The 27855-nt window shown below is 52.0% G+C and overlaps 2 protein-coding genes across 2 annotated transcripts; one reads left to right on the top strand and one right to left on the bottom strand.

The window, feature by feature from the left end:
- Positions 1 to 857: 857 nt before the first annotated feature.
- On the bottom strand, positions 858 to 3827 carry SYS1 (SYS1 golgi trafficking protein). The gene is made up of 3 exons (XM_082772939.1): positions 3480 to 3827; positions 3135 to 3202; positions 858 to 2473 (listed from the first exon to the last, which is right to left on the bottom strand). Exons 1-3 carry the CDS (start codon positions 3639 to 3641, stop codon positions 2233 to 2235), a joined length of 471 nt encoding a protein of 156 aa, XP_082629065.1. The 5' UTR covers positions 3642 to 3827; the 3' UTR covers positions 858 to 2232.
- A 5116-nt stretch (positions 3828 to 8943) lies between these two features.
- On the top strand, positions 8944 to 27577 carry SDC4 (syndecan 4). The gene is made up of 5 exons (XM_082773165.1): positions 8944 to 9096; positions 22252 to 22393; positions 23303 to 23355; positions 23603 to 23786; positions 24999 to 27577. Exons 1-5 carry the CDS (start codon positions 9031 to 9033, stop codon positions 25148 to 25150), a joined length of 597 nt encoding a protein of 198 aa, XP_082629291.1. The 5' UTR covers positions 8944 to 9030; the 3' UTR covers positions 25151 to 27577.
- The last annotated feature ends 278 nt before the right edge of the window (positions 27578 to 27855 follow it).

Here is a 27855-nt window from a genome sequence, read left to right as displayed (position 1 = left end):
GCACACAGAAAGTAAGGAGGTAAGTGTTCCTTGGTCCAGAGTCTTCATCCCTGTTCCTCCAGGGAAACAAAGCTAGCACCTCTTTAACACAGTCTCACAGCAACCCTGGGATCTGCTGTCTGTTCTCCTTTAAGGAATGGGACTAGTGTGACTTCTCTCCTTTATGTATGCTCACTTATATTCACTCACCCAGTCCTCTGCTCCACAGTTGCCTGGAGATCATTCCTAAGAAGCACTGGGATTTGGTGTGGTATTCAGCCTTGAATTAAACCTGCAAACCTTCCCTGCACAGGTCTGGGACATTCCTTCTCAATACTAACAACAAAAAGCAGGAGAGGACAAAATGACCCTGAAAGAGTCTGAAAGTACAACTGACGGTAGCGAGCCAGTGTTTGGCAGCCCCAAGGCAGAACATGCTCTGTGCTGTGTGCCGTGACCATTCGCATGGATCTCGTTTCTGAAGGAGATACTGGCACCTACTGGAAGACCAAGCACCAGTTTGTTCATGTCTGGGCTGAATGGGACTGTAAGGAAGGCAAGGATCCTCATACGGGAGAGCCCAGCAGGTTTTAAGAAGGGATAAAGTGTCTTGCTGGGCTCACAGCAGAGTTAGAGGGGAAGTAGTAGGAAACAACCTCAGGGGAGCCCTCCAGAAAGTTTTGGCTCCTGCACAGAAAAACTTGTAAACTTTTTCCTCTGAAAAACTGCTGCTATACTCATGATGGGACTAAAACTGGGCTTCAAGGGGGTTTGGTTAGTAACAGGGGGACTAAGACTGAGCTTAAATGGGGTTTAGTTAGCAATAGGTACTGGTGAAATCTCAGACTACAAAAAGTTCTGTCTAAACACATGCAGCCATCAATCCTTCCTTCTCTGCTGCAATCCCCCAAAATAATTAAAATGTCAGAATTTTACCCTGCCTGAATCCATAGTATCTGGATAGAGCACAAATAGAAACAGTTTCTCACCAGTAATAAAAGTCAAAAGAGCAACTTCGAAGAGAGTTTATCAACCTCAAATCATCCCTTCAACTCTCAACAAACTAAATTAGCAAATAATTTACACAAATTGGCATTTACAAACATCAACATACAAAGGAAAGTTACTGCAGCAAGAAGCTGCACAGGAGAACAATCTTTCTTTAGGACTTGCTTTGTCCTCTTTGGGATCTCACAAACAAAACAGCCCTTAGCAGGCAGCACACAAGATGCGGGTCTGCCCTTTGGCTGTGAGGTTTTTGTTTGTGGTAGCCCAGCAGGTGAGATTTTTGGAAGCATCTCTAACTGACCGTGCATCCTAACACTTTGAGAACCAAGTAGAGGTTTCTTACCTGAATACATGGTACCTCAACCAGACTGCCTAAGCTGCTAGATTTTTGAGGCCTGACAGGAAGACCCAGGCAACCAGGAAGGGTAGTGTGGCTATAGAAACTTCTGCAGATTTCCCCCAAAACAGCCCCAGCTCAGGACTAAGCATGTGGAGGCCCCGGGCTCCTGACACGCTTTCTGAAGCAAGCATTATTATGCTGCCTGATTTGCCCAGATACTTCTGTTGCCACAATACAGACGTTCATGGTATTTCTTGAAGTGCTTAGCTTCCCAGTAACACGCTCGCAGCAACATAATACCTTTATTATTACAAAAGATTTCTTCAGCAAACTGCTGTCTGACATCTCTATGTATTAAACATGGAAACAGCAAACAAACCCATCTAAGATTATAGGTTATTTAGGGTCTCAGCTGGTGATTCACATTAAGTACAATTATGTTCTCTTTCCCCCATCCATTCACTTCTTTCCAAGGAAAGCACATGCGAATTACAACCTGGTAGCAGCAGCTCCTGGCCCCGCTCTCACTGTGCCAGCTCCTGCAAGATGAGCTGACCACTGTAATACCCATACAGGGACCTCTCACATTTGCTTAATTCCAGGTGCTCCTCACGCACGAAGATTTGCTACTTACTTTTTAACAGTCTCATGAACGAAGAGCTTAAGAGCACACTTGCCATACAGTCATTAATGCTTTGTGTTAATAAAATAAACATCTGCTCCTCCCTGTTGTCTGATGACGACAGAGGAGATGCTCACACTCGCGCAGTCACCAAGATCTTAAAAAAAAAAAAAAAAAAAGTCTAAACAGACCTGCTGTGCTTCTTCAGTGATGACTTTCAGGCATTAGATGTACTTGTGCTGGAAACAATGATGCAATGCGGCACGTTGTTGCCAGAGCAAGTTTATACGTTGGATTTGGGAGCAGAATTCAGTGGGATTTCTCTGAGTTCTATCCTCATGCAGAGGTACTCCCCAATTGCAGCCATGAGCGCTGTGCACACGATGTGCACCAGCCACCATGTCAGAGTTGAGGGAAAGTGCGAGTTATAAATCCAGCAGCCCAGAAGATGGAAGAAGTGAACTGTGACTGTGAAATCCAGGCACTGCTTTCCTCTTCGGATGAAGTACAGCAACCCCAGAGCACTGCAAAGTAAAGACAGATGAATAAACATCATGCTGCACTGTGCCCGTGGAAAAGGGGATATGGCAAGATCTAGTAGGAATTGTTGGTGCTAGTTATCAAGACGTTTTAGGACTTCTTAACTGTTTTAAGGATAGGTTGTTCTTCACATTGCTCATGGATGCTGTAGCAAGATTTAAATGGCTTACAGCATTTTAATTATATGACAGCAGGCAAATGAGCTTTTAGTTTAAGAATTCCTGCCTGGCTCTCTGTGCTATCTCCCCCAGTAATCTCTGCCTAGTGGCAGGCACAAAGTACAGTACAGCTTACAGATCAGTGTTTGCTGAGACTCATTAATTCTAACTTTCAGTAAAATCTCTCATGGGACCAAGACTCATTTTTGGACTGGGAAACTGAGGCAGTAAAGTGAGATGACTTATCGGGGATCAGGATAAGTCACCTTCAGAGCCAGCAGCTCCCAGCTGGCCTCCTCTCCAGACCAGAGGCACGGGGAATAACCTGACCTCAAGGGATGTGCACTGGGCTTCCAGGAGGTGTGAGAGCGGCGGTGGTCACGCTGAATTCTCACAGAGCTCAATGTTATGAAGGAGTAAGCACAAGACACCGGGACCGCTGGCGTAACAGGCGCGCTACGCCTGTCCCAGCGACTCGCTGACTTACCAGGTGAGCGCGTTGAGGATGAAAGCCATCATGGAGAGCCTCCCGGGTGGGGTTGAGAAGCCTAAAATCTGCACAGCATCGTTAGTAAGAGACCACAGCGCCCATCGCAGCCAGCCTCACCCCACGGGCACTGCCCTGCGCCCGCTACACCCCATACGAGGGGCCGGGGCTGCAGCAGCCCTGCCGGGGGTACCCCACAGGGACCGATGCCTCCCACAGCCCCGGCGGCTCCGGATCCCCTCGGGGGGCTCCCACGAAGCACCCCCGGGACCGGGACCCCCGCGCGGAGCTCGGTGTCCCCCGAGGAGGTGGGGGGGGGACGGGACGGGGCAGCCCCTTCCTCACCTCGTCGCTGAAGACCTGGTGCAGGGAGGGCCGGGTGCTGCCCAGGGCGCCGAGGAGGGCGAGCCAGAGGCCGAGCGAGCTGTAGTAGGCGGCCTGCAGCAGCACCATCTGCGCCACGATCAGCGCCGGGTCCCACACGTAGCTGCGGAACTGCGCCGCCATCTCACGGCGGATGGGGCCGCGGGGCGGCGGCCGGCAGCGCCCCGCAGCGGGCGGGAGGACCCGGGGGTGAGGGCTCTGAGGTGGGCTGCTCCTTGCCCGCCCTTCATGGGGTCTGCTGCGCCTCGTGGGGTCTGCTCGAGGGGCTCTGAGGCACGGGAGGAGCTGCCCAGCAGCGAGCGTTGCCGTCTCTTTCCCCCAGCCCGCTGCCCGCCCGTCCCTATGTCAGCATGTGGCCCTGGAGCAGTAGATGCGTGCGCTGGCAACACCTTTGTGTCTCAAGGCTGCTCGTGTAGGCTTGTTTTTTGGGAGGGTTTCCACCCTTAATCGGTGTTTTCTTCTTTGTATGCCTCACACAAGGAGTCCCTCCTGCTCTGCTGTGCCCGCTCTGTCACCCGCTTCTGGCTGCCGAAGCTCATTTTGGGGGTCTGAAGGGCGCTGCCCTGCCCACATGGCTCCTGGCGTGAGAGCCATCGCTGCCCGCACGCCCTTGTCCCCAAGGCTTCGGGACAGCAGAGCCGTCCAGGGGTAAGATTTCGGTGGAGAAAGGCAAGAGGCAGCTGCAGAGCTCCCAGTGGCTGCAAACGCGAGGAGGAGGCTGAAGGAGGAAGGCAGCTTCATGGGAGGCGGTGGGCGAGCATCAGTCATGGGCGTGGAATATTTCTGGCTATGGGAACTCAGATTACGATCTCTGGTATTCTCTCATGACGTTTTTTCCACTTCCCAGTAAGGGAAGTTCCACACGCTGCTTTGCCGCGTGTTTCTCCTTGTTCTGTGGATGTCACTGTGCCGATGCACGTTTGACATGCTTCCCTCCCTGTTCCCGGACCTGTTGCTCCTAGGAAGGATTGTGCAAGGCTGCACGCCGTGGACGTGGGCTGTGACTGCTGAGTTTTCACAGGGGCCTTCAGAGAATTTGTCTCTGCTGAAACGTGCCAACCTTAGCGAGTGTAAAAGTGAACACGGGAAAATCCCGGGCCTTATCAAAGCTGCCTGCTGGCAGCACATTGCTGAGCATGAATTATGAGACTCAACACATCCTCTGGTACTTCTTGGTAGAAATTGGTTTCCTTTCCTGAAGTCTGCTGCGCTTGCCTCTCTGAGATGTGCAAGCTGTCACATAGATACTAACTTTCACTTCCCTGGTTCCTTTTTAAGCTTTGTAGGACTAAATTTCCTTTGCCAGCCAAAATTCTGGTTGTTTAGTCAGAGCTGACTAAAACTTCATGCTTGTGTAACAGAAGTCCTGGCAGGGCTGTTGGTGTAATTGCTGGGTATCTTTCCACAGCCTCAGTCATCAGCAAAAATATTTCAGCTTTATACTATAGCCCCTGGGAGCACACGATACGAGATAGTGTTTTGGGAGGTACCTGCTTGAATTCCTTCCAGATTTGAGTGTCCTCCCTGCTTGGTTGCTGCCCCATAATTGAAGCTGTCAGTGTGGCAGCAGGCACGTCAGACCCGTGCGTTCAGATTTCCTCCTGCCCTGCAGCGGGAACAGTCCCACGGCACAAAGCTCTGTGCTCTGTCCTGGGGGTCAGCTGCAGCCCATCTCACAAGATCCTGGATGACACGCTACGTGGTTGTGTTTGCTCATTTCCCGAGTCCAGCTCTTCCTCCTCCCCAAGCTGCCCCTGCTTACAGGGCCATGTCCTCCGCCTGGAAGAGGAGATCTCACCAAGGGGAGCCTCGCTTCACACCTTTTCTCTGTGGGAAGGGTTAAAGTGGACGTGGAAAGGAAAAGTTTTGGGGAAATAAGTGCATTTTCAATTTTCATTTTCTTCTTCTTAGATGAAATGAAAGTCATACACAGCTGTGGAGGAAAGATGTGTTAAAGGGGAAAGGGATGTCGAAGCACAGAGGTTATGCTTTCTAGCTTACCACAGCACATGTTGCTTGTCTGGCTTCTGATTAGGATGCCTTTTGCTAACCAGCTGACTGTTTTGTGCGTGACACCTGCGTGTCACGGAGAGCAGCAGGTGGAAGAAGAAATGGCGATATGCCCAGGACACAGCAGATGCCCTGAGAGTGTACCCGGATCACATGTAACTTCTCTATTGGGGGGATGGAATAAGAATGCCCTATTTAGCCAGGGATTCTTTCCATAAGAAACGGCTGTGTAGGACAGTATTGTTTTGCCTCCTCAGGAATCATTTCCTAAAACAGGAAGTTATTTGTTTAGATCATCTACATTTTACTAACTGACGGACAAAGGGCAGTGCTGCTATCTGAACTGATCCTTGTTGGGGTTCATTTACCCCTTGGAAGGTCAGATGTTTTTAAAACTCTACCTAAGGTTTCTCAGTGCTTGAGAAAATATCTTTTTCCTGCCCAATGCAGTAGCATTTGTGATCTAGAATTGTCTAAGATGGCTCAGCATATGGCCTCAGGATTATGTAGACATTTCTTCATATGCCGTATAAAAATGCAATTCCCCTCTCTCCAAATGCAGTCGGACACTGCATTCTACTTCCAGCGTGTTTGTGTCATGTATTAGGAACTGGCAGGCATTTATGTTTATTTTCAATGTAAGAGTTAGTTAACTGCTCACTGAGGAACACGGGGTTAGGAACAATTGTGGCCCGCCTACGTTATTTCTCTGCCAACTAATTTTAAATGGAGAAGGGAACCGATACACCTTGAATGTGAGCATTCACTGCCTGGAACAAATATGAGGCTTGGTGTGTGCGTTTTTTTTTTTTTCTTCTTCTTTTTTTTTTTTTTCTTTCTGCTTCCCTCACTTTTAGTGAGGCTTCAGGAGAGTACAGTTTAGCTGAGCATTTTTCTATCAGGGTCCATTTGTCCTGTCACTCTCGGTGAATGTCATATACCCACGATTTTTCTGCATTGTTCCAGAGAGAGGAGAATGGCAGTGTTTTAAGAAGAGACATGTGAAGGGCAAAATGAAGCAGGCTACTTTATGCCATGGTTTTGAAGAACTGTGTTACAATTTTTGTGGCTGCATTTCCTCTCATATGATTGTTTTTGAGACACTGCAAGTTGTGTGTGTGTGGTAGGGAGGTGGAACTACAGGATGAACTTTGAAAATGTCATCAGTAGAGTTATATCAATTTGTTCTTGAGGTTGGAAAATTAGGGTCTTGTTTAATTTTCTTTTCTGTTTTCCAGAAGTCCAAGATTTCTTTCAGGTTATTTGCAGGACTGTGCACACAGATGTGGCTGTGACAGACGATGGTGTGGTCCCAGGGCCAGGGAGGCAGGCTGGCTCCTGTCCACTCTGTCAGAGCAGGAACGCTCACCGTGATCAGAACTTCCCTAAGAGGGAAAATGAGGTCCAGTGCCACGCAGAGGGATTTTGTAGTGGACGGATGTGAGTTGAGGGGTATAAAAGCCCGGAGGTGTATTGTGCTTGTTGCAAGAGGAAGTTAACAGGAAAGTCAGCACTGTTTGTAGCCACAAGACAGGCAGCCGTCTTCGAAAGCACTTTTGTGGTTGCTGCTTTACCTGGAAAGAGGTGTAGAGGGATCACAGCGCACAAACGTGGGCCTCATGCAGAGGGTTAGGGAGGAGAACACTGCTTCTGTCCACCTCATGCTGCTGAGGCTGTCCCTGCCTGACAGGGGCCAGCCTTTGCACGTTCACCCCATCCCATCTGCTCTTGTTCCTTCCTGCCTGCTGCTGCCCACCTCGGTGGGGTGTCCAGAGCTGGAGACTGATGAGAGCTGGGCTGCCCTGCCGCGCCAGGAGTGCCTCTTTGATCAGCTACCCTGCGTGATGAAACGAGGGCAATAAGGAAGGGGAGTGATCCAGCCCACAGCACAGAGCCCTCCCTGACGTCCTCAACGGCCTTGGATGCTGAGGTGAACCGGAGGTTTACTGATAAATCGCTGTCCTGAGCACAGGGGGGCAGTTACTACAGGAAACTCCATCCCAGCCTCCAGGCCGGTTCCTACCCCCACCTGGCTGTGTGCCGTTTTCAGATTTTATGTTTGCAAGCTCAGAGCAGCGCCCCTTGTCAGGTCATACGGGACCAGCTCCACAGCCAGCTCGGGACAGTGCTGCAAGGAGGGTCTCCTGCCAGCAGAGTCCCCATGCAGGTACAGTCCTAACACAACACAACGAGACCTCGAGACCTCGTGGCCTCAGCTCACACCCCCATGTATCATCCCAAAGATACAGTTGGGAAGGCTGCTTCACCCGAGAGACGTCTTTGCTTTGAGGGTCAGCACGTAAAGGTGGGGCAGGGAGGCTGCGAGGTCTCGTGGCGCAGCACAGGAGTGGTGGAGCAGGCTGAGAACCAGCTCTAGCAGAGTCTGGATCCATAACGGGCCAATGAGGGCATGGCACACGCACGCGCTTTGTAGTCCGGGCATTGCTTCCTCATTAAGAATATATTGTACTCTCTATAAAATAATAAAATTAAAAAAAAAAAAAGTGCAATCCAGTGTGACCTGCAGTGTGAACAAGGGACAAATGGCATGCCAGTGTGCTAGTTCAGGTACACCCCAGGCTATTTCAGGGCAGGAACTGACGCTGTCAACAAACACAACCAAATACCCACGATCAGGCAAAGTAATCAATGGCAAGAAAAACCTGAAATAGTTAAACTCTGCTGTTGTGTTTTTTTGTTTTTTTTTTTTTTGACTACCTGGGGTTTTTTTTGCACACGCTGCTTGCACAGAAAACAGATGGAGCGGTTTCATTTTCTGTCTCCAAAAAGAACTGCGTGATGTAACGCGCCGCCCCATAACCGCAGCGGTGGCAGAGACTCAAACAGAAAGTCCCACTCGGCTTTCTGGAAACGTAACACTGTCACTTGTGGAATGCTGTGAAAACGAGAACAAATACCGTGTGTTTGCTTCCCCCTCCTTTTCCCTTTCGCTCCCCCCATTTTCTTTTCCCCTTTCTCCCCTCCCCCTTTTCCTTTTCCCTTCCCCGTTTTTTCCCCTCCCCCTTCTTTCCTTTTTCTCCCCTCCTTTTTTCACTCTCCACTTCATTTCCATTTCTCCCCCCTTTTCCTTTTCCTTTTCCATTTCTCCCCCCTTTTCCCTTCCCCCCTTTTCTTTTTCCCTTTCCCCCTTTTCTTTTTTCCTTCCCCCTTTTCCTTTTCCCTTTCCATTTCTCCCCCCTTTCCCTTTCCATTTCTCCCCCCTTTTCCCTTCATTCCCTTTTCTTTTTCCTTTTCCCTTCATTCCCTTTTCTTTTTCCTTTTCCCTTTTCTCTTTCCCTTCCCCCCTTTTCCCTTTCCCTTCCCCGTTCCCCTCGGTGGCTCATGGCCGGGGGCTGTACCCGGGTGCGCTCCGCCCCGCTGCCGGCCGCTATAAGCGGCGCGGCGCCGGGGATCGCCCAGAGCCTCGCTGCTCAGCCCAGCGTCAACCTCAGCCTCATCCCAGCTCCGATTCAGCCCCATTTCATCCCATCCCAGCCTCGCCATGCCGCAGCTCCGCGTCGCCCTCCTCCTGCTCGCCCTCCTCCTGGCCTCCGCCGCCGCCGAGTCGGTGAGTGCCGGCCCCGGGGCGCAGCCCGGTGCCTTCTGCCTGCCCTCCCCGCTCCGCTCAGCCGCTTCTTTCTCTCTCTCTCTGCCCTTCGGCACGCTCAGGGCAGCGGTGGGCTGCTGGCTGCGGGGCCGAGCCCTCGGAGCCCTCTTTTATCGCCGGGTTTTGGTGGTGGGTTGGAGGCACGCAGCGCGTTGCGGTGCCTGGGCGCGCTTTCCTGCCTCGCCTGGGTGTCAAAGCCTCCTCCCCTCCAACCGGAGAGGAAAAAGGGTTCCCGACTGATTTAGGACTCGTTTAAATGCAACGAGGTGAAGGAATCGGGATGCTTCGAGTCAGGCACGTGTGTGATCTCCCCGGTGAGGCGGTGGTTTTGGGGTTCTGCCTCCCCGGCGTTTGGGTTTGGGTGCTGGGGACGTCTCGCTGGTAGCGCGGTCAGGGCAGGTTCCTCTGCTGGTCTGAGGGAGCTGCTGAGCGTGAGATGGCTGCGAGGATCCCAAAGCAAGGTCCGGTTATCCGCATCGGATGTTTCGGGCAGCAGGCTGTCCGTGTGGGCAGGGCAGTGCTGCTGCTGCTGTGCTCAGCACCGGGCACCGCTCCCCAACAGGGGCAGGGGGCTGTGGGGTGGGAAACTCCCGCAGAGGGCGTCTGTAGAGCTCGTCTGCCCCCCTCTGCCCACACCAGCAAGCCCAGATCCTCTCTAGCCCAGCGTCCCTCTCCCCGCTGTTAAATTTGTGACTTGCTCGTCCGAGAAGTGGCGGGGCTGGCGGGGCAGACCTTTGGGGCAGCCAGCATCTGGAAGTTGCGCTGACCATGTTTGGTATGAAACGCGACTTGGTGTCCCTGGGGAGCCGAGTGGACTGCAAGCATCGGATTTCGGCAAAGACAACGGCTTTGCAACAGATGGATTCTGTAAATCCCCACACGCAGCCCATGCGGAGTGTTTGGCGGTGCCTTCCCCGCTACGCAAGGCGAGCCGTGTGCCCGAGCGGTCATACGAACCTACCGCAGAGCCGTATCCAAACAAATCAGGCTACGGACTGCCGAGGAGGAGATGGGATGACACAGTATCTGGGAGCGCTCTGTGCGTGCTCCTCCCCTTATTTTTTTTTCTTTATTTTTTATAGCCCTGCCAAAACGTGCAGGGCTGCACAGCATGCGGCTCCCGGCTCCTCCATGCGGGCGGGGTGAAGACAGGTAGCTGTTTCTTCACAAGACGGGGATTGTGTTGCTTGTGCTTATGTAAGAGCGTGGCTTTGGGGAGCGATTCGGTGCTCGAATATTTCCCCGAGCCTGTACAAACAGAAACGCCTTGGCTCCTTTCCCCTCGTCGGCGTGGACGGGATTTCTCCGCGTGAAGCAATCCGGGGTGTGTAGGAGGGTGGGGGCTAGCAGCGGGGTGCCGATGCGTGACGTCTGCGCCCGGGCTGGGGGTGGCTGGCGTTACACCCGTGGCGTGGCTGGGTGCGAGGGCACCGCCTCGTCCCCGTGCCCTGGGGACAGCTGGGTCTGGAGCCTGCTGTCCCCCGGTGGTCCCCAGCCCTCTCCATCCAGTGCTGCAGGAAGCAAAGGCTGTGTGGGGCCAGGAAGGGGGTCCCACAGGAGGTGCTGTAGGGGCTGGGGATGCACAGAAAGCCCCCAGTATGGCTAAAATGTGGGATCAGTGGAGTTGAGGAGGGGCAGTGTGGGGCTGTAGAGCTCTGCCTGCACTTCTAGCATCTCGCTGGCCTCTGGCAGCACAGGAGGTAGGCAGCAGGTATTCCTCGGGGGATGTCTCTGCCTGCTGGGGGCTTGCGCTGCTCCTGGCTGTGACTGCCCCGAGCTCAGCAGGTCCTCAGCAGCGCTAATGGGCTGCGAGCTGGGTGCAGCAGTCCTGCTTTGCTGCCCTGCAGTAAGCAGAAGGTTCCTCCCCAGCACCGCATTGTGTTTGTGCATCCCCAGCAGTGCAGGCAAGCAGAAATCCATCCCAAAAGCCGGGGAGCCTTCGGGGAGAGGGGGGAGGCCCTGAGCTCCGTGGGCTCTGCCGGCTCGTTAGCAGCAATCAAGCTTGGAGGCTGCCTGATTGGCAAAGCCGGTGTCTGGCCGATGATAGCCCGTGTGAGGAAAGTAGTGCAGCATTATTAATGCCAGAACCGGTTGGGCTCGTCCTGCTGCCATCGATCCCCGAGGCCTGTTCTTTCTGCTCTTTGCCCAGTTTCTCAGCTGTCCCTCCCAATCAAATCAAGACGCGGCGATCTGCGTCTTCCTCTGCCTCCCGACTTGGCAAACCCAGGGGGCAGCTGAACGTCTGCGAGAGATCCCAGCCTCCCTAAAACACCAAGCAGCAAGGCTGAGGAGATGGCCCATGCTCCTGAAGAGGCTTTTGGTACCTGACCCCGGAGCTGGCTGTCACGGTGCAATGCCTGTAACGCAGGGGAAGCAGTGGCCTCTCCAGCACCTCGTACCCCGCTGAGCAAAGCAGGCAGGAGGGGTGCATGTGGGTGGGAGCAGTGACCCCACAGAACATGGGGTGCTGCTGCCCCTGCCCCAAGTGCCTGCTGGCTCCTGCGCCGGGGAGATCTTCCTTAGGGTTCTGGTTTCCAAACAGTTTTCCCAAGAGGCAGCTTGGGGCTGAACTTGGGACTCTCAGAGGCGTGATGATACTAGAGGCTCGTTCGTTCTAGGAAGTTAAGGCTGTTAGCCAACGTGATTGCTCTCTTTCCTGCCCCTCCTGCTGTTGTCTCCAAGGCCTTGGCACTTCAAGGTCCTGCAAATGCCTGTATGCAGTCCAACAACTGTGGAAATGTTTTTTCCTCTATGTCTTCACCTCTCCCCTCCTCTCTAAGCCCGTGTTAAGCACTTTGCTGTTGCCTTGTGCTGCCTGGACGTTTGGGCTCAGCAGACCAGCCCCTGCTCTCCTCAACATGCCTGAAGTGGAGCCTGACGTCCCCTTTGCCTTGGTGCTCCTGGGTGGCTGTTGCCTTCCTGGCACACTTGTCCTGCTTCCACCACGAGGCTGGAGGCTGCTCGCCTGCCTTTGGGCGATTATGGAGAGGAAGGAGGGAGTCTGGCTGGTTGCTCAGCATGCAAACTTCAGCACAGTTCCCGCAGCTATTTTTCCCTTCCCTTCAGGCTGTTGCTGGTAAATCCTCTGAAAACGTGCCGGCTCGCTCATCCCAACGCCCCGGTCACCGCTTCAGCTAGGCAACATGGAGCATCCATCCTCCAAAACACTTCTTTGCTCTTGAGTTAACATTTAGCCTCTTCAGCTTGCTCTTAAATCCTCGCAGCCGCATTCCCTGCTCGGCACAGCTTGTTCCTCTATGCCCTATAACAACAGGAGGGGTCCTGCTGCTTTCGCAGCCTCAAGCCGAAGCTGGTGTAGCTTCAGCACTACAAAACTGGATGAACCCGGCGCACGTTTGACCTCTGGGCAGCTGTTGTGGAGCGTGTGTGGCTGTTTGTTGAGACTGGGTGGAATGCAAACGCTTCAGATTAAGGATTCAAATGATTTGCACTAGAGTGAGACTCTTGCGATGAGACTCGGCTTGCCGGCTCCAAACAGACAGGGCAGCCTGCTTAAAGGGTTGTAACAAGCTACTGCACCGAGGGGCTGTAGGAAATCCTGCATTAATGAGCTGTTAGGGCTGTGCTTTTGGGTTACTTGGGACTTCTTGTCTCTGAGCATGCACTTGGTTGTCCAGGCAAGGCTTCAGTCCGACCAGCCCTGCGGTGCGTGGCCGTCAGCCCCGCAGCAGCACTCTGACTCAGGGTTCCTGGCACTCGCTTGGCGTAGCAGCTCCCCGGGACTGCTGTCACCATCTGAGTAACGGCTCTGCCCCCGGACTCAGTGACTCAGATGTGCTTGGCACAGCCGCGGCACCGGGTCCCTCCTTACGGGGGGAAGGAAAGGGGCGACTGCGGAGCCAGTGCTGCTCCTCAGCAGGCTGTGCCGTAGCTGCTGCCGCCAGTCTCGTCCATCCCGGTTTGTGTCCGTGGTGGGTAAAAAGCTGTTGGTCGCTGCCACCGCCTTGTGCTGAGGTGGTGTTGGCAGAGGTTTGTGAGAAAACTGCCTCGTCTCGAGCAGCAGCTAACTTGCTCTGGCAGCTCTGTGGGTGCTGCCTCTTCAGACAGATACAGCTGGAAATGAGAATTGCATGGGGACAGGGGAAAAGAGCAGCGTTATCTGGAGCAATTGAAAGTGTGCGTAGCAGGGCAAAGGAGTGGAAAGTCATAAAGAGGAGGCTAAATGCTTAATCCTGAAATTGGAGAAAATGTCAGCGTAGGAGGGGGAAACACGCAAGACACAGCGAAGTCCCTCTCAATTTCTAAAGGTTGGCTGACTTCAAAAATACCCTTCTTGTAAAAGTCTTATTTTGTTTTGCTGGAAATATCTGCTCTTGTCAGTTTTATCCTTGAGTCCTTTGAGGCTGAGACTGCTCACAAAACACCAAGTGGCGCTTGTTAGACAAATTACTGGGATAACTTAAAAATCAAAGCAGTTAATTAAAACCTTGGTGAGACACTCCTTGGGGTGGGAAGGAGACTGCTAGGCACGTAGTCCTGTTACCCAAGCAGCTCACGTTGTGTAGCAAAAACAAGGTTTCTTCTTGCTTAAACAAATTGCAATCTGTCGGTCGAAGCAAGTCGTGCCTTGGGAAGGATTTCTTTCTTTTCATGTTGCTGTGCCTTAGCTGCTGAGGGGGAAAAGGTGTCTCTGTCCCAGTGCAACTAAAACTGTGCTACCTGTCTCTTCTAAAACCCCGAAGACAGCACCACGGCCGTACCTTGTTTACCTTGCTGGGAGGCTAACCCTGCCTCCTGCCCTTTAGCTGCAGTTACAGTCAAACTGTAGCAATAAAAAGAGCTGTTAATGCACATTAATGGCCGCACTGGGAAAGTGCCTGTCTTGGACTTGCAGCAGAACAGTCCCAGTTGTGCAGAGGCCAGGAGTCTCGATGATCTGTGGTCTGGCTTTGCTCCTGAAGGTGAGCACGCCTGGTGTGATCGGTGCTGCCCTGGGCTCCCAGGGGGCAGGGATGGCTCCTGACCCATGTGGCACAAGGAGGGCTACTGAGCTTTTGGAGGCTGGTGTCCCCCTCTAAGAACAGAGCAGCTTCTAGCTATCCCCCCTCAGCTGGAAATAGATGTAGTCCTTACTGATGTCAGGAGCTCTTGCTTGGAAGGCTGTGTTCCCGGCCAGATAAATATTTATTGCAAGTCCACGGCACGCGGCGGGGCTGACTGGAGCAGGAGTCTGTTTATGTGTGAGCTGTTCTTGGCGCTAATTCCGAGTTTCCTGAGGCTGAGTACGGGAGGCTGGTACCATGCCGTGGTTACTAAATGACTCGCTAGTCTGGCCCAGTGCAGGCTCTGCGGAGCCAAGGAAGGAGAGAGCAAAACAATAACTCGGTCCCTCTGCTCCTGGCTGCAACAGCGAGGGTGCAGAGAAGGGGTCAGGGAGTGCTGGAAAACTGCTGCCAGCTTCCTGCCCTCTGCTCGGAGAGGGGAGGAGATCTGGGCTGGAGTCCGGAGCTCTGGGAGAAGGACAGGACTCTGTAATGCTGCTGCGTGGTCTGCAATCACAGAACATCACAGGATCACAGCAATAGCACACACTGGGGCTGCTTGACGCTCCCAAACCAGGGCAAGCTCTGCACATTCAAGAATACTTAATTTAAAAAAAAATAATAATCCCATGCACTAGAAACTCTTTCTTTACAGTGGTAGCTAGCTAAGGGGAAAATCCCTTCTGTTGAATCTATTGTTTATATAAATTCTTACATGGGTATAGTCTGACAGTTAGTGGCACAAGTACTTCATCTTGAGTGCTTCCATGCTGATAGCTTTCACTGGTAGCTTTGCCAAAAGCAAAGCTCTCCATAGTGTAACTGCTGGCAGCGCTCAGCAGCCTGGGCTAAGCCTAAATCGCTGGGCTACTACTCCTGATTAGATTAAAAGGGTTTGTGGGAAGGGAGGCTTTTATAGGGCGCAGCACTGGGAATCTTGATCGCGCAAATCAGCTGCGATTAGCTGCCCGGCGAGCCGGCTAGGAAAGGCACCGTGCCTCTGAGCCTTTGAAGTTGGTGTCTGCCAGGCTTAATCTCGCTAACACTCTGGCATGAGGCAGAATAAAGATCCTGAAAATGCACGTTGTGCGTTTCTTGCCAAGTGGAAATTCTGCTAGTGTGTGTGTTGGGAAATTTCGGGGTATCGCCATCTTCTAGGAAGGGCAAGACGTGCCCTCACTGCCCTTGGGTGAGGGAGAAAGGCGATACATGAAGTATCCCAAGCGTGAAGTAGCAGCATGAGAAGTCACCTTGGTGGACAAGCTGCCTTGCTGTGGCCTTTGTATCCTTACAAGGAATACAAATAAATGTATTTATTCCCCCATCCCCAGGCAGAGATACAAGAGTAGCTTCCGGGGTTAGAGTGGACAACTCAGAGTGAGTCTTAACCCTCAACACTGAATCCCCCTTCTGACCTTGAATAGATTTCTCCTACTTCTGAGCTAAGCCCTTGGTAGTGAAGTATCTGAACGACTTATGATAAGATTTGTAGCTAGCATTAAAAAACAAACAAAACACAACAAACTTTGAACCCTGAATTCCTGTCCCTGACCTGGAGAACCTTTCAGGGGTTTGCCATGGCTCTGCTGTGGTTGTTTTCCTCCTCAAGTCACATGAGAGCTCCTGCTTTCCCCTCCTGCAGTTCTCCTCCTTATCTTTATTTGCTCCAGGGCAAGTGATTGACACACAGCGATCTGCAACCGCCTGCTGAGCATTATCTAGTCTAGCTGGAGGGGCAAGCAGTCATCTCCTCCCCACTCTGCTGCATGGAGCCGGGCACTGAGTATTTATTTAGAGCACCTATTTTGCCACCCTTGCAGTAAACAGATCCCAGCATGTGCCTGTCTGGCAGAGGACAGGGATCTTGACGGCTTCGCTCTCGGTTGATAATCAGGCAAGAGCAGTTAAACAAGAATCCATTCCTTTGCAATCTATCCACCCTCCTCCTGTTTGCTGCTCCAGCACGGCCTGAAGAGAGCAGGCTGTGTGTCGGCAAAGGCACACGGTTAGGAGGTAAGTTAAGAGGTAATGAGGCTTTGCTGTGCAGGGAAGCCTATTTTGAGCAAGCTCCCCAGTGCCTGCAGAGCCTGGGAGGATTCAGCCTCGCTGCAGGAGAGGGATCGCCCCGTGGGAGCGGGTCACACCGCCAAGCCCGGGATTACGGCGTCATTGTCACAGGGATTATGACTCCGCGGCCGCGTGAGCCCCCAGCAGAGCTGCTTGCTGCGACACGGTTTACAGGATCCCAGGGGGACCTGCAGGCGGGGGGTGACCCGCGCCGGGGCTGTGCTTAGCGCTGGCCACGTGCCGCTGTACCTGCCCCCATGGAGCACGTGGCCCGCTGCGTTCGAGCGCACAGGGCTGGTTTTGTGGCTGCAGGGAGACGGATACCTGCTTGGACAGGGACCGGGGATGCTTCCCGTAATGACCTTGAGCGAGTGGCGCTCCGTCAGCCCCTGCGTTCCTGTTGTTCTGTCTTACTGAGCGAGTCGCTGCTCCTGGCCTCTATTACCAAGCACAATTATGTATATACATACAAAATATATGTAAAATATAAGGCCTTTTCTGAATGCATTGGCCTGTGCTTGTCTCTGATTTCCTCAGAGGTGTTATGGGCTTATCTTTACAGCTCGCCGCGATGCACGGGTAGGGTGACTTAGTGGGAAGATGGGCTGAGCCCATGGGCCTGCTCCAGGACTGCTTCAAAAGAGTTGAGCCATAGGCAGAGTGGTACTTAACTGTGTCTGTAAGCCTGGGGGTGAGCCTGTCGTGAAACCACACACGTGTGCCTCTGTGCCTTAACTTCTGTCCCTTGGCACAGAGGGCACTGTGGGCCCTGTGTGCTGTGCTGCGTGGGACAGCGTGACCAGAGGTAACTGGGTACCCTCCAGGCACGGGCACAAGGAGTTAGCACAAGTGCTGAAGGAGTTAGGTGCGACCCAGGCTGAAATAATGGTATTTGTTCTGCTCTCAGTACAGAAGTGATTGAAGCTTATGTTTTCCCTGCACTGGAGTGGGGAGGGAGTCAAGGGTGGCTTGAGGGAAAAGCGTAGCCCCTTCTCTTTCTGCTGCGGCAGGAGCTGGCTCTGCGGGAAGCTCCTGTCACTTCTAGTAGCTTTACTTGGAAGGGCTGCAAGGTGGGAGGATAGAGCTGTCTTTGCCTGTTACCTCTCTATATGCCTCCCTCCCACGGGGTGCAGGTTTGCTGAGCTGACTCGTGCAGCTCCTCAGCCCCCTTGGTTTTGGAGGGCTGTCTTGGCTGTGCTGGGGCTGTGTGGCGAGCTCTGCTCCTCTGCGTGCTTTGCATGGGCTTAAAACCTTCCTGGTTCTGTCTCTGAGCTTCTGCAAGAGCGTGGTGGAAGTGAGCTGTATGGAAATCCCCTGACTCAGGCCTGGTGGTTTGCAGAGTTTTCGTCTCCCTGCACTGGGAAGGCCCCACCAGGTTTGGTGCTCTTTGGCCAAAAATGTGAGCAGCACTGCGGGAAAGCCGGGTGGGCAGCAGCACGGGGCTGGGAGAGGTGGCTGTGTGATGCTGCTCAGCTGGGGTCTCTGGATGGGGCAGGGGACAATCTGAACAAACACCCAAATTGGCACCCAGGAGAGTCCTGACAACGTCACCCGAGCACTAGACAGCAAGTCACGCTGTGGTGCCCAGTGAGCTCCTAGGTGACAGGGAATGGGCAAAGCTTTGCCTAGAGACTTCCCAAGAGCACATACGTACTCCAGTGCCCCTCCTGCTGTGGCTCTCTCCCCTCAGCACAGGAATTTTCCATGGATCTGCTTGACTGGAGCCCCAGTCCTGTCTGTGGCACATTCCTCAGCACACCTGGGCTCACGTCATGGATTTATTCCGGGGTCTGAGACCCCATCCTTCAACCCTGGTCACTGCAGTGAAACGAGGTGATCCATACAGCCGTCCTCTAGTACACAGCACCAAACAAAACCTGCAGGAGCTATTTATGTTATCTGTCCCCGCGGGCTATAAGGAGTTAACAGATCTGCACCTCTGCCACTTCTGCCACCTCCCTGGCTGGCCCAGGTCCACCTGCTTTTGTCTAGGAAGGGTTGACTTTCACCTTGCTCCTGTTTACTCCTAGACTTGTGTACACAGTGCTGGGAAGGGAGACGCACAGAGCTCAGCTCCCCATTACGGAGTCGTAAAACGAGATAAAGAGCGCCCTGCACTCAGGTGCCGGAGTCGCTGCGGGTCTGACTCCTCTGCTGCTCGCTGGCTGCAGCCCTTGAAAGAAGCCTTTAGAGAACTTTGGCCTGGCTGATCAGAAGCAGTGGCCACAAAAGCAAATCCCACATCTGAAAAGCTTTGTCCCTTCCCCAGAACGTAATTTGTTTTTCTTTCTGATGGGGTTTGCAAAAGCTGCGGTGAGGATGTGTGGGCTGGGGTAGGTGAGCTGCCTGGGTCTGGTATTTCCCGGCACTAGCCGGCAGCTGGGGAAACTCGCACGTCGGCCAGACCCTTTGCTCGCTGCCGTGGTGAACAGATGCTCCTGCTTTCAGAAGAGCCTGGTGGTACACCGGGCCCAGGAGCGTGGGATGGAGTGAGGTGAGCCTGCACCCTGCTCGGGGTGCTGGCTGCGACTCTTGTGCTGTAGGGCAGGAGCAGGGCAAGCCGTGTCCAGCCTCACCCACAGCCTGTCCAGGGCTCACATGAGACCTCTGTGCCCAGCTTTTCCAGGAATGACGCTCATAGTTCACGTGCCTGACGTGCTGCTCGTCTAGCAGGGAGTAAGCTCTTAATTTTTGCCACTGGCAGGCAGGGAAAGCTTCTGCTCCATCCCCGGCACACTGGTTAATCCTCCTCGGTGCTTGCTGGGGATCAAAGCTGCTTAGCGTGAGGAGGAAAACCTGGAAGCAGCAGAAATGGTAGTTTTCTGTGCAGACCTCTCCAGGAAAGGAGCATATTAATAGCAGGGCTCGACTTCAGCTGCCGGGGCAAGGTGGGGCGGCGCAGCCGTCCGGTCTGCCTCTCCCAGCGAGTCCCTGGCCCAGCTCCAGCGCGGGAGAACAGGTGGCAGAAAGCAGGCTCTGAGCAGCGGGTGCCCTTCTCCAGCTGGCAGTTGTGGAGGGTGTTAAGCTGGACGTGGCCAGAGACGACTTGGCAAGGGCTGCCTGGTGCTGTGCTGCTGTCTCGTAGCTTTTTCCTCTTGGCCGTGGCCTGCCAGCCCAGAGGAAGCAGCGGCACCTGCCTGTGGTGTCTCTCAGCCTGCTGTCATGGCTGTGGCAAGGACTGAGCCTTCCTTAGGACTAGCAGTTCTGCAGGGAGCTCTCCGTGGCACTCGGGAAGCCCTGAGCCTTTGCTTTTCAGCCTGGGAAAGTGCCCTCTCACAGGTGTGCATGCTAGGAATGTGCCTGCTGCAGACCTGCCCTGAGAGCAGGGCACTCGGCTGTTAACTCTTCCCGGCCGGAGCACTCCTGGCTGCCCAGGGCCCTTGGAAGGAGCCTGCTCCCTGGGAGAGCGTGTCCTGGGACCTAGAGGGCAGACATGGAGATGCCCAGCAGTCCTCTAACTTCCCTGTGCTTCGGGGAGAAGCTTGCAGATGAATCTGTTAAGAAATGATCCTTGCTGCCCACAAGAAAAGCTTTCTGCAAGGCTCGAGGAGCTCTCCTGGCTTCCAGGAATTTCCTTGTCCTTGCTCAAGATGATGATGAAGAGTGAGTTCAGGGAACGCTCCCATATAATCTTATTTACGCTTGTGAGTCAGTAATTTCCTTGTTATGTCCTCTGGCTTGTAAACACTGTCTGTCCTGATTTAAATAGGGCTTTCTGATAGCTGAACCTGGTGCGTTCCACAGCGTGTACTAATCGCCGTGGCTGCCTGCCATGGCTCTGCTCATGCCTGGGCTGATCTGATAAGGCCAGCCCGCTGTCCAGCCACTCGGTGGCCCAAAGGCGGCTTTCCTTCAGCCTCCCTCGCTGGGACATTTGCTGGCCGTGAGTCATAACAGCGTGCAGCATGAGCTGGCACAGGGGTGCGGCTCGGCACGGCGCTCCTGCCAGCATCGGTCTGCCCCGGCTTGGCAGCCCGCTTGTAGGGATGGCAGCAAGTGCTTGGCCCGGCCCCACTGTCCTGGTGTGGGCAAACTGGAATCGACCCTTCCTGCGCCTCAGTGGAATCACCGTGAGCTGTGGTGGGAGCAGCGACTGCCTGCTGGCAGCAGTTCCCATCGCGGGTCTGGCTTTGGCTCGGTTTCACATATCTCAAAATGAATTTGCCCTGGAGTGAGTGATCCGTAATGTTAGGAACGCCGGGTTCCAGGAGGCGAGGGGATTTCTTCCCAGCTGTCCTTCCTCCCCAGCCCCCTTCCCATTGCTCTGTGCCAGCTCGGGCAGAGAGATGGGTCTGGGAGGGGAGCTGGCCTCAGTGCTCCGTGCCCCGTGGCTATTCATTTGCTTATCCTCCAGCAGAGCTGCAGGGGAAACCAAAGATGCCTCAATAAGCTAATGAAAAGCACATCAAGTAGCCACCGCTCCTCATGCAAAATGAGAAGCATCCTGCTCTGACCACAAGGTATTGTTTGTGGTGAAACCAGTACCCTAATGGTAGGGCAATCCAGGCGGCGAGCAGGGCCGAGAGGAAGCTGACACATGGCTTATGAGCGGTTGTTAGCGTTCACCTGGAGGGGCAGAGGTGGGGATAACTCGTCAGGCTGTGGCACTGCAGGGCTTTGGGAAGGGTCACACCTGGGCTACCGGGGGGGCTAATGGGGGCCACAGGAGGCGCAGAGCCCCCTGCCCTGTGCTCGCTGCTATCCTGATAAAGCAGCCGGGCTTGGGTGGTGAGTCCCATGGCTAATTGCCCCATGGGTCTCTGCTCTTCTACCCCCAGTAATGCCATAGTTACACTCATGATAAACTTGCACAATGAGAAGAGCCCTCAGATGTGCAGGGCTGTGGACTAAAAGCATGTGTTCTGCTGGAGCTATTTACAAAGACATTCCTGGGTAGGTAAGCCTTCAGGGCTCAAACCACGGTGATGCCCAGGAAGCGTGCATCCAGTATTTGTGTGGGGACAGCATGGAGAAACGTGACAGCCTAGCTATGAGATCCATCCGTCTGCATCGCGCTCCTTGCCTTGGGGGAAGGGGTGAAGTCCCCCACCACGCCGATGACTTCATGGCTGTGGAATCAGAGGCAGGGAGCGCTGGAATCTGCGGGCTGCTGTGGGGCAACTGCGAGCTGCCTGCGCGGCACCCTCACCCGGCCCCAGGCTGCTGGGAGAGCTCCTGGGGGAATTGCACAACCTCGGTGAGGGCAGGAGGTTTGTGCCTGTGGCTCCGGCTCCGGCCAAGTGCAAATGAGCTCTGGTGTAGGAATTGCCACTGTGGCCATGCAGCTGATCCCCTGCGAGGCTCTCCTGGCCTAGCTGCTCTGCAGGCTGGGCAGCCTGCCCTTCTGCGCTGCTGTTCTGCTCCCAAGCGTCTGCAGCTGCAGTTGCCAAACCTTGGGATCCTGGGCTTGATTTTATAACTTGTTTGTTTACGTGTGATTTAATAGGTGAGGCAGGGGAAGCTCTTCCTTCAGGCGAGTCATTGCTGATAGCGAATGCTCCTGAACATCGCAGCATTGCACGGCAAATCAGCTGAACTGGCAGATCTGTTTTTAACCCTTGGGTGATAAACTAGATTTGTTCTCAATGCAAGAAGCAATGAGCTGCCTTGATGTGAAGCTTCTGTGCCATGCAAAAAAAAAAAGACCGACGTATAGGTGCCAGGCTTTCTCTGAGAATAGCACGTTCCTCCATATGCCCCTTTCTGACAAACTGAAGGCATTGTCTTTCCCCACGTGCTCTTGCTCTGAACTCCTGACCAAGATCGTGTTGTGTTATTTGCACCGTGTGGTTGTTTGGTGAACCGTCTGAATGTGCAGCCCTCAGGAAATTCCCATCCCAGACTGGCTCTCACTTCTGTTCTGAGAAATTCTAGGGGAATTCAGCTATTTCCAGGCCAATGAAGATAATGCTCTTGGTGGAGAGGAAGTTCAGCATTTAATGTTCTTGTGATGGGATCGATGTGCTCAGCCCTGAACTGCTGACCTTTTGTAAAACCCTTCAGAGTAGTTGCCTGAGACTTAACACTTCTCTTCCCCTGTCTTAAGGTGAGAGAAACCGAGACCATGGATGCACGATGGCTTGACTACCCTGGTTCTGGAGACCTGCCAGATGATGAAGACATTGGCAAATTCAAACCTCCCTCACCTTCTGATGGGTTGGATACAGATGAGACGTCTGGTTCTGGAGGTAAGCAGGGAAGGGGGTGAATGGATCTCTCTTGGCTGATACTGAAATTCTTCCTAGTGCCAGCAGTCATGAATGATGGGCTAAGGGTACAGCTTGAGCTCCAGAGGGAACTACAGAGTGTCAGGTGAAGATGAGAAAGCCGTGTGGACTGTAGGCACTTGGAGATGAGAACAGTGAAAGTGGTTGTATCGTGATGCTGAATCACTCTGGCTGGACTCCATCTGTCCTCCCTAACTTGCCTTACTGCCAGCAAAAAGGCATTGTGCTAGCTGGGTCTCTGTCCCACTGAACTCCAAAGAACTTCTGGCAGATTTTTTTAAAATTCTAATCTTGAGGTAGTGTTAAAGGGCTTAAAGTTTGGTGTCTTAGCCGAGGCCAAACAAGGTAATGGACTAACTGATGTTGAAGTGAACTCTCAGTGACATGCAAAGCTCCCTGCCCAAACCAGTTTCAGCAGCTCCTTGTCCCCTTTATGTGAACACTTGTTCTCTAAATGGAAAAGAACAAGTACTGAAATCAGTACCTGACATGTTTGGGCAGATCTGGTGACTAGAGGGTTAGCAAACTATCCTTTAGGGATGGGTGGTGAGAGCTTTGCCCTCCCTTGGCATTAGTTTAGCAAGCTATGGCAGACCTGCTTTGCAGAGCAGCTCCTGATAATCTGCAGCAGGGGCCAATAGATGCAGCTGAAGATCCCTCCCAAGCAAGAGGTGTTGGTCTGGAGATTACATCTCATGGTCTTGTGCAATCAAAGCCACCAAGTGGTGAATGTATGAGTAGATAAGAGGGAACTGTATTCAGGAGAGAGCAAGAGTGCTATTTAGACTGCCGTTGCTGAAGTGTCCGAATTGTGGAAAACCAGCCTGTAATTAGAGGAAAACTTAGCGTCCTCTTCTTTCCCCCCTGCAGACTACCCAGATTCTGAAGATGCTATGTATCTGACCACCATGGATACTCCTCTGGTAGGTATTGCCTTTGCATATATATATTTTTAAACAACATGTAGCTACTCTAGCCCATCTCTGAAACTTTCTGAATACCCTTCCCCCTGCAAGACGTGGTATTGAGAGGAATCTACCTGCATGAGCAGGAACAGCATGCTTGCAGTGCACTAAGCAAACTTTCCTTTCCCTGCACACCCTCCTACTTTCAATCGTAGGTAGGCTGGGTGCTGCTTACTGACGGGTGTGGTTTGTCTATTCTCTGTAGATACCTGACAACTATATCCCTGGAGATATGGAGAGAAAGATTGAAGGTGAGAAGAAAAACACGATGCTGGACAATGAAATCATTCCAGACAAAGCTTTACCTGTTGAAGAGAACCTGTCCAACAAGATCTCCATGGCAAGCACAGCCAACAGCAGCATCTTTGAAAGAACAGAAGTTCTTACAGGTAGTAGTCCACATTGTTCTTAAAGTTTAATGACAAATTATTAACATTGTACATCAAAATGGCTTGTATTGTTCTCTGAGGAGTAGTTCCCTTCTGACAAGGGAACTGAATTGCATTACCTTTGTGCCTGCCTCTACCAGGATCACTTCTGCTTTCTAGTCCTTACATGGCAGAAGAGCCTAGGGCTTGCCTTGCTGGGGGTAAATTGCTTGTTTTTGAGCGTGTCACCTGACTGCTGGCTTAAACAAGTCATGTGGCAGCTGCTCTGCACGTGCCTTCTCAGCCAGAGGCATATCTAGCCATAAATCAGCAATGTCATAAACTTCTAAATCAAATGCAGGCATTTTCCTTCTAACCTCTGCCCAAGACCTGCTTTTTCTGAGCCTTGCCAGGAGCCCAACAACTCCTCTAAGGGGTTTGAGCACCTACTCAGCTGTTACAAATCTAAGTGGCTCTGTCTAGAGCAGAACCAAGCAGCTGGCTTCCCCTCAGCTTGTGGGACAGATCTATATTAAGGCAAACTTCATCCAGCACTTAGACTGATGTCCGAGTGCAGACCTCAGCGAGTTGTGCCCATGTGCAGCCATCCTTCCACCTGGAGGAGGGACTGGAGACTGGATTGCAAAGCCACCTAACAAAGAAGCTGAATTAGTGCAGTGAGAAGGTGTCACAGCAAAAGATAAACTTGATTTAAGTCTTATGGCCACCCTTGGTGTGAGGAGAGGGAAAAATCTTTTGGGTGTGTGTGGGGAGTTGTTGCTGTTTAATTGAAATACTCAATTATGTGTGCTCACACATAAATGTGAGTATATATAAACAATAAAGCATTCAATCAAAGCTGTACCATTTTCCTGGAGTTGATACTGTGGGTTGTGGGAGGGCTCTCTTGGAGACTAAGAAAAAAGGGAACCATACCAAAGCAGGGAGGCTGTCCTTTTGATAAAAGTTCCTTCTTGCACTTAGCTGGAAGATTAGCACAACTGGTTAATGTGGAACATGTGATTATTCTATGGTTGGATGAAAATCAGTTTGTGGCTTTTTCCAGTAACATCTGCTGTTGCTGAAAACGTCAGTACATATGGTGATAGGCACATGGGCAGAACTGATTCCGGAGGCAGTTCTGGGAACTTGTACTGATGAAGCAGATCTCAATTTAGCTGACAGTTTGTCCAGGAGTTTAGACTTAATTTTGTGTTTATTTTCTTTCCCCAGCCCTCATTGCAGGAGGGGCAGTTGGCCTCCTGTTTGCTGTCTTCCTGATCCTTCTCTTAGTCTATCGCATGAAGAAAAAGGACGAAGGCAGTTACGACCTTGGAAAGAAACCGATCTACAAGAAAGCCCCTACAAATGAGTTCTACGCCTAAAGCTCAGCAGCACTTTGTGCCCATCAAGGGACAAATGGACTGTATGGAAACACTGTGCCCTCCAATGAGACGTGCTGAACAAACGTTCTTTTTGGATTGAATTTCAAAGTGACTTTGAGGGGGAAAAAATTTCTATATGACCCTTTCCACCCCACTCAGCTAACAAGGGCCCAATGAAATACAAAGAGTCTGAAAAAACAAAACAACAAACCTCAGTGTACTTTATCTAAAGCTAGTATAAAAAAAAAAAAAAAAAAGAAAAAAAAAAGCCAAACTTTCTGCTTGTTTTTATAGAGGGTATGTAAACACAAAACAGACTGTATGGAAGTAAACACTATGTGTTTGCATCCAGTGTGTGGTGTTCAGATTGGCAGCTTCTACAGAAGATGACTTTTTTATTAACCTTGCTAACAGACGTCTTGCAGCAGGCTGTTGATGTGAAGCATTTTTGTGGAGAACTATTTATGAATCTCTTACACTACAGATAATGTTGCCTTATCGGGGAGTAAAGGGCCCATAGGGCTCAATCCATGAATGCCATAACGGGCCTCTGGGAATGTCTTCCCCTGGAGACTTCTGTCTCTTCCTGCTGGCCCCAGGCAAGGGTCGTTAGTCCATGAAATCAGGACAGCCCTGTTTCTCTTGGCTATGGTGACACCCTTTCCTTGCCTTTACTCTCTTACCTTTTTTTTTTTTTTTTTTTTAGGATTGCCTGTAGGGTTTTTATAACAAAATTTTAAAGAAAATAGACTAATGTTTATATAAAGTTTGTAGAAATTGTTTTTGAAATAAAAAAAAATCTACTTTTTTAATTTCCTCAGATTTATTTTTTCAATCCCTTTGTGTTTCCTTTGGCTGGGCATTTCTCTAGAGATGTTTTGTATGATTCATATTCTGAACTGCAGCAGAGCTAGCTACAGTGTGTTACAGATTTCTTTTTAGTTCTATAGCAGCTACTGGAGAGGGTAAAGATATTTATGGTTTTCTTATAACTTAGGTTTTGATTTAAAAAAAAACTTTTTAAAATAGAATTATTTATAGTTTCTGAAATGGCTGCTCTTCTCTTCTGGTAACTTTTATCCTTTTTATGTAAAACGCTAATATAATGAGTCTCTGTGAAAACTATTTAAGCTTTATTCTGTGAATTTTAATTATAAATTCAAGGCAATAACTTCTAGAATTAATCTGTATGCAAAATTGGATTCATTATATATGATTGAAGTAGGGAAAAGATGAGAGTACTTCTAGTCTGTAATATATTATAATCAGTCCTATAGAGCTATATATTATATTTTACTGAGAAATACACAGTTCAGAGTGAAAAGGCTGGAGTTAATTCTTCAGCAGCCTCGCTGTGTGGCTGGGTCTAGTTTGTACTGCTCTTTGTCCAGTGTCTGCTCTGGAGTGCAGGTGGGCTGGTGAAGGCAGCTGGGGGGCTAGTAGCCGTGCCCAGGGCTGTGCCACCCCATCCCTGCTGTGCCTGGGGGCTGGCAGTGTTAGGGGATGTCAGGCTGGATCCTCTAAGGTGCAGCTGAGATCCCAGTCTCCATTCTGGGGTTGCTCTTTGATGCAGGCATTGAGAGCTCACAGTACAGGGAAAATAATTTGATTTTTGGTGCATGTCTGTGCTGCAGAGCCCAGGCAGTCCTGGGCCAAGCACTGACCTCCTGCAGAAGGCTGCCTGTGGTCACCACAGAGCCACAGGTGGCTCGCTCTGACCTCCTGTGGTGGTCCTCTGTAAGGTGTTGTGTACATAGCTCCTACCTCTTCTGAGTCACACCAGTCCCCCTAGAGCAATGGGTGGCTGCAGGTCCCAGGTCTCCGATGGAGGAGGGTGGTGCAGGAGCACCCCGTGCAGGTCCTGACCCATTGCAGCTCCATGAACCTGCTCTGGCTCGAGGCCCCTTCGCTGTGGGGTCCTCAAACTGAGCAACAGGGTTGGCAGCCCAGAAGCAGACTGTTGTGAATATTCTTTAGGAATCTCACCAGCTCCTCAAGCCTCCTTACGGGGACTTTGTTGTAGGCCTGAGGCCAAATCTGTAGAGGCAATAGCACAAAGAAATTTGGCTTCAGCTGGTGGCAGCCGCTTCTCAGTGCGGGGCTGGTGCAGCAGCGCAGAGGGGGCGATGCACTGAGATGTGAGGTCGAGAGGACTTCCCCGAGGCTTCTCCTCCAGGCTGGCTCCCTTGGTCCCAGTACGTGTGTGTTCTTGAAAACTGCAGGCTCTGGGGTGCTCTAAGAGCCAGGCACAGTTCTGTGTTTACTGGGAAGGAGGGGGAGGACGTGCGGTGCCTATGGGCAGCACTACGGGGAAGGCAGGAGAGGTGTCTGCTCCGCTGGGTACTTGGATTCTCTTGTCTAATTGCTCTTGGATTTTCCACTGTTACATTTTATTATTTTTTTTCCCCTTAAATAAACTGATACTTTATAAAACTGGCTTTTTGGACTTTTTCTGATCTAGGATTGCTTTTGGGAACTGGGTAGCTGGGACCTCATGTTTGTGTAACTCCTTGGTTTACCAAAGGGAGGGCATGCGGGGAGCTGGCCCGGGGGTGGCCTGCAGCTCCCAGGGGCTTTGTCAGCTGCCCCCACACCCTCTGCAGCATCTGACCCCCGAGGGACTCCTGTAGGACCAGCATGTTTGGCTTTGTGGAGCTCCCTGGTACTGAAGCTCTTCCAGGCAGGCAAAGCACACCTAGTATGGC

The sequence above is a fragment of the Aythya marila genome (assembly GCF_965140915.1).
Source record: "Aythya marila genome assembly, chromosome: 16".
NCBI classification, from domain to species: Eukaryota; Metazoa; Chordata; class Aves; order Anseriformes; family Anatidae; genus Aythya; species Aythya marila.
This window is presented reverse-complemented; position numbering and strand designations above follow the sequence as displayed.

Bases quoted from the DNA above. Each gene is read 5' to 3' on its own strand.
- SYS1 (XM_082772939.1), bottom strand. From the start codon at position 3,641: ATGGCGGCGCAGTTCCGCAGCTACGTGTGGGACCCGGCGCTGATCGTG. The intron at 3,203-3,479 runs GTGAGGAAGGGG...GATGCTGTGCAG, and splicing joins ACCAGGTCTTCAGCGACGAG to ATTTTAGGCTTCTCAACCCC. The intron at 2,474-3,134 runs GTAAGTCAGCGA...TTTACTTTGCAG, and splicing joins ATCCTCAACGCGCTCACCTG to TGCTCTGGGGTTGCTGTACT.
- SDC4 (XM_082773165.1), top strand. From the start codon at position 9,031: ATGCCGCAGCTCCGCGTCGCCCTCCTCCTGCTCGCCCTCCTCCTGGCC. The intron at 23,356-23,602 runs GTAGGTATTGCC...TATTCTCTGTAG, and splicing joins CCACCATGGATACTCCTCTG to ATACCTGACAACTATATCCC. The intron at 23,787-24,998 runs GTAGTAGTCCAC...TTCTTTCCCCAG, and splicing joins AAGAACAGAAGTTCTTACAG to CCCTCATTGCAGGAGGGGCA.